Source organism: Vanellus vanellus (genome assembly GCF_965231255.1).
Source record: "Vanellus vanellus genome assembly, chromosome: 6".
Classification (NCBI taxonomy): domain Eukaryota; kingdom Metazoa; phylum Chordata; class Aves; order Charadriiformes; family Charadriidae; genus Vanellus; species Vanellus vanellus.
The window spans coordinates 48,961,383-48,976,857 of record NC_138911.1 but is presented as its reverse complement, the minus strand read 5'-3'; the positions used below and the strand labels follow the sequence as shown (position 1 = coordinate 48,976,857).

Here is a 15,475-nt window from a genome sequence, read left to right as displayed (position 1 = left end):
GTCAAACATCAGTGAGGAAAATCAGTGAGGGTTGTAGCTTTCATCCCTTGCAACAGCCTTAAAAGATACATCTGCCTCTGGCATGTTTTCTTTCTCGACACAAGTGTCTTTCCTCTCTGACAACGTTTTCTGGATCCATGATGACCAACAGTGCTCTCCCATAGAACCTCTGCAAACACAAATCTTCTCTGAAATATGCCAAACTGCAGCTCATCTGAGCTTTGTGACACTGGCACACTTTCCACTCCCTCATTTGGATCAGTAATGGAAACATGGAAGAGTACCAGGTGCAGGAGGGATCCTATGAAGCTCTATTCAATACATTACCTTCTTATCTTGACAGGGTACTGCTGAATGACAGGAAGTCCCTGGATGCAGGTATCCTACCACTTTTGTAACTGGACTAGTGCATCATTTGTTGAGGACTGGTCAGAACAAAAAGGTATAAAAACACTTCCCAGGAGCCTTTGTCCATAACATTCCCATTCCACTTAATAACCAGATAAACATTCTTCATAGTACTAGTGCACTTCCAGAATGATTCCTTATTATTCTTCATGTCTCCAGCTAGTGCCAGTTTGCTCTGTGCTTCGGCCCTTCTGATTTTATTTCTGGTGCTTATATTATTGTTTTACACTTACCTTCAGTACTTTGACAGAAGTAATTCTTAGTTGCCAGTTTATTTCAACTTGCCATCAAGCTCATAATGTAGACCCACATATTTTTCACTACCCTTTCTTACACTTCTATGGGAGGATACAGAAGGGCAAGGGAACCAAAAAGCAGTAGGGAAAGAAAGCACAAGTCAAAAAAGAGACAGGCTCCACATTACAGAGAAAGGAAATGCCAAAAGGAATATTTAGCTACAAAGGAGGCAAGAATGACACCTCAAACATCAACATATGTGCCATTTCCACACATTCCCAAATTTATTTTATCACTGCATTCATTTACTTAATTACAGTACTTACATATGAGTGACTTTACTTAAACTGCTGAAGGAATGGGCCTCCAGACTCTGAAGTGTTTCATCGATGGAGATGTAGCTAAACACCAGCAAACAGAAAAAGAAACAAGTCTCAGTCCTTGGCAAGCCATGGCTAGTGCCCATCATTCCACTTTATTTTTCCTCTCATTCTTTTTGTCGTCCGACTGCCATGACACTGCCAGACACACAGACAGTGTCTGAGGGAGGAACTTTTCACAGGATTTTGATTTTGACGGATGCCCTAGATGCACGCTATACTGCAGAATACAGTTAAATCAAAAAAACACAACAGTCCTATTAAGCAGCAAAAAACCCCATCCATATTTCACATTTCAGAATTGTATTTCTTCCTTTTTCCCCACTTAAGATCACCTTGGAGTTCTCTAATGGGATCCAGCCATCAGGTAAATTGGCTTATTTCCCTATATCAAAGAATTAAAACAGAAGGAAAGAAACAAAGATGATCCTTGGGCCATCCCTGCAACAACTGTCACATTTTCTCTAGAGAGAAACAGATCATCAGGGCAACCGATGCTTTGATATTGCTGAGGAAAAAAATGTGCTCTAACGTGAATTTAGAGAGAAGCTCTAGCCACACAGTGAATGTCGTAAAGGATGTAAGGATTAATGATGTGGCTCAGAAGCAAAACCAGACAGCCATCTTAAGAAATATTTATTTGCACACAGTTTAGACTGAGTAGCATTTGCACTGCTAGTGTTCTACCGAACGTGATGAGAAAATAGTGATCTACTGAATGTGATGAGAAAATAGCTTTACAGAGCCTCTCTACCATCGTTATGATGATAATACTGGAACTACCGCTAAAAGCTTTGAAGTGTGAATAAAGTTGCAATATAACTAACTAGTGCTGATTTTCACAGTAACTGACAGTACTATTTGGTTTAAACTACCTGATTCTGTCTTTCAAAATACGTCTCAGTTTTAAAATTTACTAATGCTGGAATAGCATTTAAAAGATGTATTCCTGTATTTTATTTACTATTCTAATCATATTTTATATCATATTTCTAATCTATAGATGTTTTAAAATAAATGGAATGCCTTGTATTATTATTATTATTATTATACCTAACTACTATCTTTTTATACTCTTGATCAAAGTTACTGACTCAGTTTTTAATATTTTGCATGGTTACACATACCCTGAGCAACTTGGTTATTATTTTAAGTGCACAAAATTAAAATGACTAGAAGAGTCTTAGATGTCAATTTTAGATGTCAAAATCAAATCAAATATAATAATAAAGAGACTGTATTATATGGCTTTCCCCTTTTTTAATCAGTAGACCTGCAAAGACCTAGAATCATACTTAAAAAACATCCAACTGGTATTTTACATCAATTCTAATTGGGTTGTGTTCCTTAAACAAAACAGAGAAGATTTTTAACATTCTTTCCATTTTTTCCAATGACAGTATTAAGAGTAATAATAGTATACAGCAAATTAAAATATGATCATTTAATCCAGGAGCGCTTTTTAATACAATCAACTATGGATCTGATTTTTATTTTTTGTGGAAATTTTTAAGAAGATAAATCTTTATTTCTTTCAGTGGATATTAAAAAATATTTAAATTGTTTTAAAAAATTGGAAAGAATTCTTTGTGAACAGCACATGCTCTTAACAACCAGCAGATGACTAATACCACTAACTGTTCCAAGGGAATTTATATCCTCTCCAGACTGGAGCTAAAAGCATATTACCTGAACTAATTTTAAGTCTTCTAACATGAGATTTACTTTTTATTGGTCACTCTAGAGATATATTCAACAGCGTCTGAAAAGATACCAGAAAAGTAACTAGAAAAGATTGTATGACCAACGGATTCTCTCTCTACAGTAATATTGCTTTTACAAAGCTATTTGCCTCTTCCAAAAGGAAGGAAGATAATAAAAGAGGGATACAATAAAGCAAGTATTTCCAGTCTGTACCTCTGTGATTGAGTATTGCAGTTAGATGTTTATGTGAGATGCTTTAATTTTGTTTTCCTGTAAGCAATAAATGTCTATTGCACAGGAAATTAAAATTTCAGTCTTAAAAGAAAATTAATTATTCTATTTCAACAGAACCTACATTTTAACATACCAAAAAATAGGTTATATCAACGACACATTAAAACAAAATAAGTTGCTCTATGGAGCAAACAGCTATACATAAATCAGCTTGACAGAAAACGAAATTAAAAATGGATAATGAGCAAACATTGCATCCTCATGCTGGCGCTAGGAATCAGAGAGTACTTTCTGTGCGCTCAGCGATCAAAATAGGTCACTCCACACCAAGCAGGCAACTGCTTTTCTCTCACATGTGAGAAGAGGCGAGAGAGCGGCAGTGGGGATTCCTCCTCCCCTCCCTCACCCCGCAGCCGCCACGTCCCTCCCCACCGCACTGCTCGTCACATTTTTGCTGTACTGCCTGGCTTGGAGCTGATGGAGTTGCAGGTTTTGGATCTCTCAGCTGCGGGACATAAGTGGGAAGAAAACCATTTGTTTTCTTTGGGTGTTGACCTCTAGTCTCCTGCTTCATAAGCAGATGTATTTGTGTATATTAATTAAACCACATCATCACTGATGACAGGGAAATGAGTAGTTTTATTTGCTTTAGTGTCATCCAGATAAACACCCAAAACCCACACAAACACATTCAAAACCTCCTGAGACAGAAATATCAAACAGAAACTTGTATTAATGGTGCATAAACATTGACTTCCAAGTGTTCAGAGTGCCTCCAAAAACCTTTGGGCTCTGGCTAGTGAACACATGTTAAACGTAAGAAATAAAAATCATAGCAATCAGAACGGGGAGGAGCTGCGTCAGAAGAAGAGGCAAAGCATGGTTAAATTCCCATGTTGAAGGCATGTTACACTTCAGCACCTCCTCTCCCTACCAGCTGTGTTTGATTTGCAGGATTTCAAAATGCCTTCAACACCCATCACAAATACAGTCGTAGCTTAAACACCAAATGCACAGCTTCAGAGAAAGCCTGTTTGCAGACAACACTTTAATCGGCATTGCCCATTCAGAAAGAGCCTGAGAAGATGGGATTTAAAGCAGATTGGCACGTGGCAGTAGCCATAAGGCTCTCTCCCTGCCCTTATTTTCTTCCTTCTCCCTCTCTCCACCTTTCTTTGCTTTTTTCCAGCCTCAGCATCCCCTGTGCTGGGGTGTTGCTGCTCACCGGCTGCCCCTCTTCTCCTCTGCTGCTGATGGAAGGCAGCTTGGTGACGTGTGGGGTACTGCACGATGTCGTGGTTTGGGCTGGGCTGGCCACAAAAACGAACGACAGGTGATCTCTTTTACCTCTCTCCCCTTCAGAGAAGGGAGAGCATCTCCCTTCAGGGAGAGAAGGATGAGAGAGAAAAGAGACTTAGGAGTTTAGAAAGAAACTAAACTACTTTAATGGAAATATTAATACGATAATAAAAAGAAAATAATGAAATATATACAATATATACAAAACCAGTATGGAGCTCCCAGAATGATGATTACATCACCAGCTGGCACTGGGGAAGTCCCAGACTGGACTCAGTGATGGACAGGAGCTGAACTCAGTACCTGGATTCAGGAATGCATGGATTGGGATCAAAGGCAGATTAACAGACAGAGCCCTCCTTGGATGCCAGCCACGGAAGGAAGAGGCCCGACCCCTTTGGTCCCTCAGCTTTTATACTAATGATGAGGCAGATGGGATGGAATACCCTGTTGGTCAGTTTTGGGTCACCTGTCCTGTCCAATCCTCCACACAGGTGTGACCCATCTACTTTCTTCCGCTTCCGACCCTCCAACGGGGCAAATAACAAAGTTGGTTGGCCTTGGGTGTTATAGCAATAAGTATAAGCAAGAGCCTCTCTGCATTCCACTCCTTGGCATAAATTAGAAACAATCAGGTCTTATCAGTCTCTGGAAGCGGAGAGTGTCTGAAAAATACGCTGTTAATTCCAGAGAGTTCAGTTAGTTAGCAGAGGCTTAACTGGAAAGTAAAATTACTAAACAGAAAATTGGTCCTGTTTTACCTCAAACCAGGACACACGAGAGGACAACCAGGAGCAGCTAAGCAGACTGAGGCCCTGAGTTGGGCCTGGGCTGGCGCTGGGGAGCAGGAGAGGTGTGGGAGCACTGCAGCGAGGTGCATGCTAGGTGTGGGGGGCCCTGTGGTGGCATTGGCTGTGGGACAGCGGTGTGCATGGGGTGTGCAAAGGCACTGTGTTGCACAGAGGAAAACAGTACACAGGGGAAATGTCGTGCTCTGCATGGGGCTGCTGGCAGAGAGCACTGTGCAATGAGGGGATGCTACTTTGCATGGAGAAGCTGTGGAGAACACGGCTCAGGGAGCTGCAGGTCCGGTGTCTATGAGGTACTCATGAATGCGACCCCAAAGCATCACCCTGAGCCCAGGAAAAAAGTTCCTGATCCTTGACCTTAAAAATACTGAATGTTCAACCTGACCTAAGTCAGTAGGAAATACCAGGTGAAGCCCTCCTACCAAGACATAATGTATTTGCAACTTCAAGGATGTAAAACAGAAATTTCTCTTGCATCTGAATACCTTATAAAAACTTTTTTTTTTCCAGTGCACTGATGCATTTCTTGCAGGAATTAGCTTTGCACTTGAGCATTTCTCTGAAATGCTTTTTGTTTAATTCCTGTGGCAAAGCAGCACAGGGAAACAATCTCTACTCTGGCTATCAAAAGTACATAGATATGCATTCATTTAAGAGAAATAGTAGCTCTAAATTTTTTGTTTAAAAAAGGTTCATAAAGAGGACAACTAAATTTTCTATTCAGTACAGAGCAAAAAAGTTTTACTTGTGGAAATTATATAGTAGAAACCATATAGCAAAATGAAGTGCTATATTTGGAACAGTAAACACAGTCTCCATCACCCTATTGAAACTTGGGAACATTTTCTAGATGAGTTTACGAAGCAAGAAATGATCTGGTAATTTTCATTGCTGACAGAAATTATGGGCTGGGAGAGGCAAATGAGACATGTGGTACATTATAGGCCAAGACATACACACAAGACCTGTAGTTAAAATGCAGGTACTGGTTCCTTAACCCAAAGTTTATATCAAGAAGGTGGGAGTTCATGATTTGTAGTAGTAGTAATGCTATAAGAAAATTCCAGAAGGGCATCAACGCCATTTAAATTTAAACTGCTGTTTATTCTTCAAAGACTTTTTAAAGTTAACAGGAGAAAGAGAAATGTGGTAATCCAGAAGGCATTGCACAGCAGGAGAGAGTGTAACGCTACCACATCAGGTCATGATTTTCCTACTATATTCGACTGTATCTATGCTCTTTTCCTACACATAAATGGGGAGTAAGGGGAAGGTAAAACTCCATATTTGGATACTCTCATTAAAGAATAATTTGGGGAAGATATTGACATTTGTTTTCCCAGGTAGCCTCGAAATCACGAGCCGAATAAACTGACATGGATGCCAAAGCATTATCTTAAGATGTGTAAAAATCACCTATTAACCTCATTCAAGGCCATAAGGTCTTCGTAATTTTTACTTTCCTCTTCAACTGAAATGTGATCAAAGCATGCAACAGAGTGGTTATCTGTTACCATGTTGCTGCCAAACAGTCCAGGCAACAGTGGACACAGATAAAACTGAGCAGCAGACTGGATAAAGCCCTGAGCCATCTGGTTGGACCTTACGGTTGGCCCAACTCTGAGCAGGTGGTGGACTAGAGGCCTCCTAAGGTCCCTTCTAAACTACATGACTCTCTGATTCTAGGGAGTGAATTGGGAGATGGCAGAGAAATTCCCTGCATCAAATAGCCAGGCCCAGGATGAGAGATTATGGGCCAGCCACCAAGAAGAAGAAACAAAGGTGGGACAACTTTGTCTCAAGACTGCTGACATCAACGAGCAGTGCAGTGGAAGGGTAGCCACTTTCAATGGGATAAATGTTGATGTGAAGCAAATAGGTAGAAGCTGCTGGTTGTGCATTTACGGACTGTATCCATGCATGTGTTTATATACAAAAGAAGTGACACAATGGAAGTCCCTCTCACATCACACAGATAGTAATGTTTTGGTGAAAGTCCATCCCTAGTCTAGAAATGCCACAGGGTCTCCAATGAAATGAATTACAAATCTGCAGGGAGCTGGAAACGAATTTTTAGCCTGGATCAGTAATAGAATATGTTCATTTGCTATGAATGAAATAATTTCTCACATTTTGTAAATAGAAAAAAAAAGTTTTATAGCCTTATTTATCACATCTACTTCAATAAAGGTGTGCTTTTACCCAAAAATGCCTAGTATGCCTTTCTATAGCTGGTTCAGTCTATAAACAACGGGATGATTACCTGCAGTTCTAAAATGTAAGTGGTGAGGTAGCAAAGGTGCAGGAATATTTTAATTTTGGAAGATTTTATACACAAAGACAGAATTTTGGAGAAGGAAAGTGCTTTTTAATAAAAGAGCTAAAAGAATAATATCAGAAACAGAACTTACATCCTGGAGATGTTGGGGAGATTGGAAAAAGCATCACTTGGAATTGTCCTTAGACGAGTCTCCGTAAACCTCCTATAGAAATAAAAGTTTGGCAGTTAATATCCTTTGATAAGTATAATTAACATTAAAAATTCCTACACAGGTCCAGCTCTGATCCATTTTTTCTGTTTTTATCTTCCCTTTACCCAATGTTTCCATCTTTGCTTCATTTCTATTCCTGTTTCATTATGTGGCTTGGCCTGCTTGCTGTGCTCCCTCAAGAGAGACCACCTGCATCATCTCTCCCAGGAACTCAGCATTCAGTGGTAATGATGGACCTTCCAAAACTCCAGAGCATGACCAGCAAACATATTTGACCATTGAAGTAAATGAAGTATTAGGAGTATAAGCATTTTTTTAATAATTTCAGGCTCTACAAAGATATCCCACCCCTCATTCCGAGAAAAAAAATAAACCAGGTATACCAGCCAAAATTGAATGAGAGCAATTGCATACCACCTCCACAGAATTCTCCATACACTTTGTAATAAATACAACATTCTTCCTCCCTAAACCTCTGATGTGGGGATGGCATGTACACTGTGGTTATTTTGCTTAAGCCCAGTTAAAGATGCACTTCATGAGAGAATAGAATTATGTATTTTACGCGTCTGCAGGAAGTTTCAGAAAACCAGGCAATATTTAAGGGGCATATTTATCAACAGCCAAGTTCTCAACAGAATGAATCTCTAGCAGACTCCTCCAAAAAAGGAGGAAATGCTTTGGAAAATTAGCCTATAATATCTGTTAAACTTACAGTTACAACCTGTCATTGTTGGATAAGGTAATCCCTGGTTTTCCATTACATCTGGGAATACACTTACATAATTTCTAGTCAATGAATAGTCTGAAGAATAATAATAGAATCATACAATGGGTTAGGTTGGAAAGGACCTTGAAGATCATCAAGTTCCAACCCCCCTGCCATAGGCAGGGACACCTCCCACTAGACCAGCTTGCCCAAGGCCACGTCCAGCCTGGCCTTGAACACCTCCAGGGATGGGGCCTCAACAACCTCTCTGGGCAACCTTTTCCAGTGCCTTACCACCCTCAAAGTGAAAAACTTCTTCCTAATGTTTAATCTGAACCTGCCCTCTTCCAGTTTAAAGCCATTCCCCCTCGCCCTATCGCTACATGCCCTAGTGAAAAGTCCTTCCCAGCTCTCCTGTAGGCCCCCTTCAGGTACTGGAAGGCAGCAATAAGATGTCCTTGGAGCCTCCTCTTCTCCAGGCTGAACAGCCCCAACTCTCTCAGCCTCTCCTCATAGGAGAGGTGCTCCAGCCCTCATATCATCCTCGTGGCCCTCCTCTGGACACGCTCCATCAGGTCCATGTCCTTCTTATGTTGGGGACTCCAGAGCTGGATGCAGTACTCCAGGTGGGGTCTCACGAGAGTGGAGTAGAGGAGCAGAATCACCTCCTTTGACCTGCTGGCCACGCTGCTTCTGATGCAGCCCAGGATACAGTTGGCCTTCTGGGCTGCGATCGCATATTGCTGGCTCATGTTGCTGGCTCAAGAACAAATGATAAACTTTTCCCATAGATGCTGTTTAAGAACAGTTCAGTAGAAAAGAATTAAACAAACTAGGATGATTTCCTAATTCTGTTTTCTGTTTCATAATGCAAAGTATCTGATTATAATAATTATATTTGATTTGCACAGACAAAAATATTGTACTCAAGGTTTATCAAGCTTCTGGAACTTGCATATAAGAAATAAAAAGTAGAAATTCCTTAAACTTCCGTCTTGAGTAAAAATATAAATTAAGAGAATGTACACTCCTATCATCCCAGGGGAAGGCTCCGACTACTTCCCAAGTATACCTCCCCTACTCCATATACTTGTTACAAGAATGAGCAAGAAGAACCCAAAGAGTTCTATTTTTCCAATACTGGATTGATTTTCTCTTGACCTTGATCCACCAAGCTCCCACCGAGTCCCCAATCAGGGGAATATCAGTTGGTCCGGAGGTATCCTTGCCTATTCCCCTGCACCAGTATCACCTTGACACCTATACCAGTGCTGTCCCATCCTTCTCCGTCCTCCACTTTATACTACCGGTTCCTTCTATTATCACAGTCCTGGACAAAATATTTGTAAAAAACAGCTGCTTGGCCCAGGACAGCCTGCTGATCTTGCTGTTGTGTTTCAACATCTGTCTGTATTTCCAGGCCTTTTAAGAAGCTGACAGTGATGACTGAGGAATTTCTGGTTTCAGACAGATTTTAACAAGTCTTAAAGTAGAACAGAGTGAATGAGGGACTTGACAGGCTTGAAAAATGGGCCAACAGGAACCTGACACAGTTCAAGAAGGAGAAAGTGCAAAGTCCTGCACCTGGGGAGGAACAACCCCATGTACCAGTATATGCCAGGGGCCAACTGGCTGGAAAGCAGCTTTGCAGAAAGCAACCTGGGGGTCCTGTTGAACACCAAGTTGAACATGAGCTAGCAATGTGCCCTTGCTGCAAAGAAGGCAAATGGTAGCTCGGGCTGCAGTAGGAGAAAGCAGTCCTAAGGCTTTTCCCTGAGACTGTTAGAAGCCAAGAAAAACATAGTTTAAGCCACTTCCGACTGTCCAAGCTCTCTTTTAACCTCTCTTATATCCCTCTTGTCCTCTGTTCACCTACAAAATGCTGACTCACACAATAGTTACTTCCCATCACCAATCATTACAAAAACTAGTACTTAACCTATCACTTACACATCATTCCATGTTCCAGAAAAGCAAGAATTTAAACGCCATCCTAAGTCTGTTCTTGACCTCTTGCTCTTATTTCAGACATTCATCCCTCTCTGTTTTTGTCAGATAATGAATGGAGCGAGACCCATCATTCATGAGCTACATGTGGGCTGTGAGATCACATTCATCATTCATTGACATACCTGAAATTTATACATCCTGTCAGAAAAGCCTGGAAATTCTGGGTAATATTTATGAATCAATTATATCAAAGTTGCTGTATAATGAAATTATATATTTTAAATTTCTAGACAAGGCTCCTAATATCTCAAAAACAGCCACAATGAAGAGATCTAGCCTTACAGGCTATATTTTGAGAGAATGGCTGATAAATTTATGATATGGGCTGGAAGTGGGAGTATTATATTTCTTCCTATCTGCTAGAGTTTAAAGATATACCAACATTCTGCAAACATGACAAAAAAAACATATGGGCTACAGTATGTGTTTATAAACGGACTTATAAAGAGAGGCAGTAAAGTATACATAGAAAGAAATCTTAGGCAGAAGAAAAGAAATAGCCCATTTCATGACAAAAACTTAGTTGTGAGGTGAAACAGTATCAGAGATTGTCAGCAAATCTAAAAGACTCCAAGTTCATGTAATCCACCCACTACATAAACAACATGCTAAATAATAGCATGTAGCATATACTGACAAAGTAATTGGTGTTCGTTAGCTGCCATTCTTCAACTACTTGCTGTCTTAACAGATTGCTGAGTTCCAAGAGTCAAACATTATGCAGACCATAAAATGGAGTCAACACAACAAGCCTGGGGCCAGGGCCAAACTTTTAAGTCAACCTTTGTGTACAACCACCTGCAAAGCGCCAGCTCTCTCTGAGTTTTAAAAGCCTGTGAGCTGATGCATTGCTGCTAATTTTAAGCCACCTCCTAAAGCAATTTAAAGCTTTGCAGAAAACAAAATCAGTGCTTCAGTCCCTGATTGCCAAGTGCCAGTCTGTGGATAATTATTGGTTGGGGACCACCAGGCACCAGTAGTGTGTAGAAGGCTGTGGAATGGACAGTAATTCTTTGGAGTGGAAAGAAGACAGGCTGAGAAAATTGTAAACCAGAACAGTCTATGATGGATCAAAAATGGGAGTAATTTAAATAGACTAGCTTTAGTTTAGCCCAGTCTAACTGCATATAAAGATCACAGCTTACCAACTGTGTTAATACGTTCTTCAGGCTGTGAAAGTAGCAAATTTTGGAATTAAAAGCCTAAAGCCAGAAACAAGAAAGGCAAGACAGGTCAGGACTACCAGCCTGCTAACCACAACATCCAGTGTGAACATATGATGAATAATGGAGGCTTCATTATATTAATGGACTGTGATTCTTCCCATCTTGCGTGCATCAGAAATTTTCTTTAAACCTGCGTGTTTCCATTTGAAATTTAGCAAGTGAGTCCAGTATCCACCCAGCCACAGTAAGTTCATGAAGAAAGTAAGCTTTTTCAGAATAAAGGAAAAAACTTTACTGGAAAAATATGTATTAGTCTTCCAAGTGAGAAAAACTGTAACCATACGCACTTACATATTTAATAGGCTCACTTAATTTCCTTTCTATATTAAGGCAAAGACAACACATGTGAGAATGTTCAATGCCATTTAATGAAAGAAATGCTGCTGTGCTAACCTGAGTATTACCATTTACTTCTACCTTTATTTTCTCATTCATATTAAAAGCCTCGATAAATCCAGAAAAAGTCTTCAGCCTTTATTCCATAAAATCTTTCAAAAAGAAGAACCCAAAGTCTGAGGTCATTTTCATTACAAACATTCTATCAATATTTGCAAAGATACAAAAGCATACAAATCACATTTTTGCTAAATGAATCGTTTTAAAAATAGCAAGAAAATGTTTCAGAAAAACATTTTAAGTTTTATCGGATGGCATTTAGTTTGCATTTCTTAGTATCATAGGTCAGAAAATCAGTTTGAAGTTTTATGAATTGTCTTTCTGCTTTGAAATTTACACCAAAATTTTAACCTGTATCTTCCTGAAAGACTCTACATTGCATATATCAAGAAAACGAAACCTGAAAAACGCATAAGAAAGATATTAGACCACTGGAGCAGAACTTTACATTTTTGCTTTCCTCTGCCCCAAACATCTGTCAACCTGGAATGTAAAGAGTTCCTTGGTCAAAAATCAAATACTACAGATATTCAGCTAACAACTGAAAAAACCTCCCACTTTGACTCCCTTCTGGTCTTTCCAAACAATCTTTAGCAAAGATTAGCCTAGTTATTTTTACTAATGAGAAAAAGAACCTTTTTAAAAAAGTATAAGACCACATAGACTTCAAAATATTTTATATCTGCATAGAAACAAACCTGTTTTTTACTAACTTAGAAATACAGGTATATGTAAGTGGAGATTGTTTAGTATTCAAACTTAAACATATTCGCTTCATTTTAATGACTGTACCGTATCAATGCACAGAGCATTACCCAAGCATCTAGTAGATAATAATGTTACCTCTCCCTTAAGCACTGTATTTCTCATACTGCTGAGCACTCATTCATTAGATGTGTTTTGCTGTTCTGTGACGGTTAATCCAGTGTCCTGTTTGTTAATGCACCGAGGAACTCTGTTCTTGGGGTGGCTGCTGACTGCACTCCTATCGGTTGGGCGCTACTTAACTATGAATGAACATTTTGTTGGTTTCAGTATTAATCAAGTCCTATCACTTAAGAGCCATAGGAGTAGGCAGCTTAAACCAGGCATAAGACAATGAAACCATTAGTTACAATGTAATTAGTGATGTTAATTGCTTTCCGTATATTCTATTGTATCACAGTGAATTCTTCTTATTTTAGACTGCACTTTAAAAAATCTATAAATAGTAACCATTAAAATAACAATTTACAGCTGGTTTGAAACGAGGCGTGCTGGATTTGGCTGAGATAAGAGTTAGTTTTCTTCATAGTAGCTAGTATGGGGCTACATTTTGGATTTGAGCTGAAAGCAGTGTGATCATACAGGGATACTTTAGTTACTGCTGAGCAGTACTTACACAGAGTCAGGGCCTTTTCTGCTTTTCACACCAACCCACCAGACAGCAGGCTGGGGGGGCACAAGTCGTTGCGAGGGGACACAGCTGGGACAGCTGACCCCAACCGACCACAGGGATATTCCATACCATATGACATCATGCTCAGCGTATAAAGTGGGTGGAAGAAGAAGGAAGGAGGGGTCGTTCAGAGTTAGGGTGTTTCTCTTACCAAGTAACCGTAACGCGTGATGGAGCCCTGCTCTCCTGGAGATGGCTGAACACCTGCCTGACAATGGGAATGAATGAATGAATTCCTTGTTTTGCTTTGTTTGTGTGTGCGGCTTTTGCTTTACTTATTAAACTGTCTTTACCTTAGCCCACGAGTTTTTGTACTTTTACCCTTCAGATCCTCTCCCCCATCCCACCCGGGTGGAGTGAGCAAGCGGCTGCGTGGTGCTTAGCTGATGGCTGGGGTTAAACCATGACACAAGGTAAAAATAATAATAATAGAAATAAAAAACAACTTCACAAAAATACGCCACTAATAAATCAAGATTAGAAAAATGGGAGAAAAGCTTTACTTTTATATATGAAACGCTACTACTTCTTCATACAGATTATAGTTCTTGACTATCCATTTAACAGCCCTCTATTTTAATGTTAAGCAAAGCCATAATTACACCTCAGAAGCCAGGAGTTCCTCGCTTCCACTTGTGCCTTTAAGTCAGAATTGCAGCAGAGCTGATTTTTTTTTCATTGAATGGTAAATACAGTTAGAGAAAGACTAGTACCAAGGAGTTACAGCAAAATTCAAATAAAACCATTTATAATCCCTGTTCTCTTTTGACTGCACATATGCACAAGAATAGAATCTGGCCTATGACTTACAAAAGTCAGTGTTCAGCACATAAGGAGGTTAAACTGAAAACTTTGATAGGCATTTCATTTCTTACAGGTGACCATTTTTAAACATTTGAAATTGATGAATATCAGAAGTACCTAGCAACTAGGACCAGAGAAACATCAAGGGATTTCCAATTTGAGTGGTACAAGCAATCTCTGTGTACCTGTAACTGCTGCAGCTTCTGCTGCGTACGTTTGACTGCTTCATTTCTATTACTGTCTTGTGTTACAGCAAAAAATAATCCAGGGGAAACCATAGGGCATGTATACATCCACTTCAATCACATCTATTCATCTGATAACTAGCACTAACAGCATGCACTGCATAGCCAAAATATTATTAAGAGTGAGAACATATGGATGTAAATGTGATAGAACACGTGAACATCTAGAGAGAAAACATTTCTGTTGCTCTCTGACTTACTTCGTAAATCACTTGAAAGCTTTATTTCTCCTTGCTGATGAATCCTGACTCAGTGCTGAAGTCCTTACTATAGCTTGAAAGCATATGTAATACATTATCTAATACCTTACACTAATCACATTTATAAAAAGCACTGGTCTTTTAAAAAGGTTTTTACAACTGCATTTTGCTACAAGCCTCTCAAGAGTTTGGTGTCGGTTTGGGGGTTTTGGGGGGGTTAGGTTTTTTTCCCAAGCATGAGATTCTCTTCATCAAGACAGGGCAGCAGAAGAAGGGTGTCCTTCCTGTCTGTCACCTGTGAGAGATTGGTGGAAGGAGCATTCCTTCTTTGAACAACGCTGACCGTGACTACTTCTACCGCTCATTCCTCCAGTAGCCCATACCAAGCCCAAATCAGGCTAAACAGCCACGTCTGGCACCTGAGTTCATTCACAGAGCAGAAAAAAACCCAAACCAAACTCAGAAGAGAGCGGTAAACAAAGCAGCTAAACATTTAGCTGCAGAATAAGAGATGGGAGCAATTGAATGAGGACTCTGACGGTAGATTTAACTGGGATAGTCAAACCTTGTTCCTTGGCTAGGTGTTGGCAGAAGTGGCTGGACAATTTGGGTGTTCACTTCTTAGTTCTCCCTCGTGTACAGCCAAGCACATTAATATGAAATTAAACCAACAGTGACTTATATTGGCAAACTCGCCAGGGACCTGGGTGATGAAAAAATGAAACACATTCCTTTCAGCCTTTTTTGAGATGGTACAGTACCAGAGGAAATGTTAAAAATACTGGATTCTAAAGTGACTGGACAGATTCACGGAATAAAAACACATCTAGGCATATAAAATCCAAATTCTCAGGTTCAGAAAGTAAACAAACCACAAACTATTA

The 15,475-nt window shown here is 39.8% G+C and overlaps 1 protein-coding gene across 3 annotated transcripts in view; it reads right to left on the bottom strand.

Annotated features, from left to right (window-relative positions):
* The window catches only part of TSHR (thyroid stimulating hormone receptor), a gene marked incomplete at both ends in the record, with an annotated part of 75,252 nt that overhangs the window by 38,703 nt on the left and 21,074 nt on the right, over window positions 1–15,475 (bottom strand). Inside the window, 2 exons of one of the 3 annotated variants that reach the window (XM_082485389.1) lie at window positions 972–1,046; window positions 7,483–7,554. The exons of 1 other annotated variant lie outside the window; for it this stretch is intronic. In XM_082485389.1, coding sequence (XP_082341515.1) covers window positions 972–1,046; window positions 7,483–7,554 — 147 coding nt within the window. The remainder of the gene's footprint in view (window positions 1–971; window positions 1,047–7,482; window positions 7,555–15,475) is intronic. One more of the 3 variants, XM_082485390.1, reaches the window with a different exon arrangement.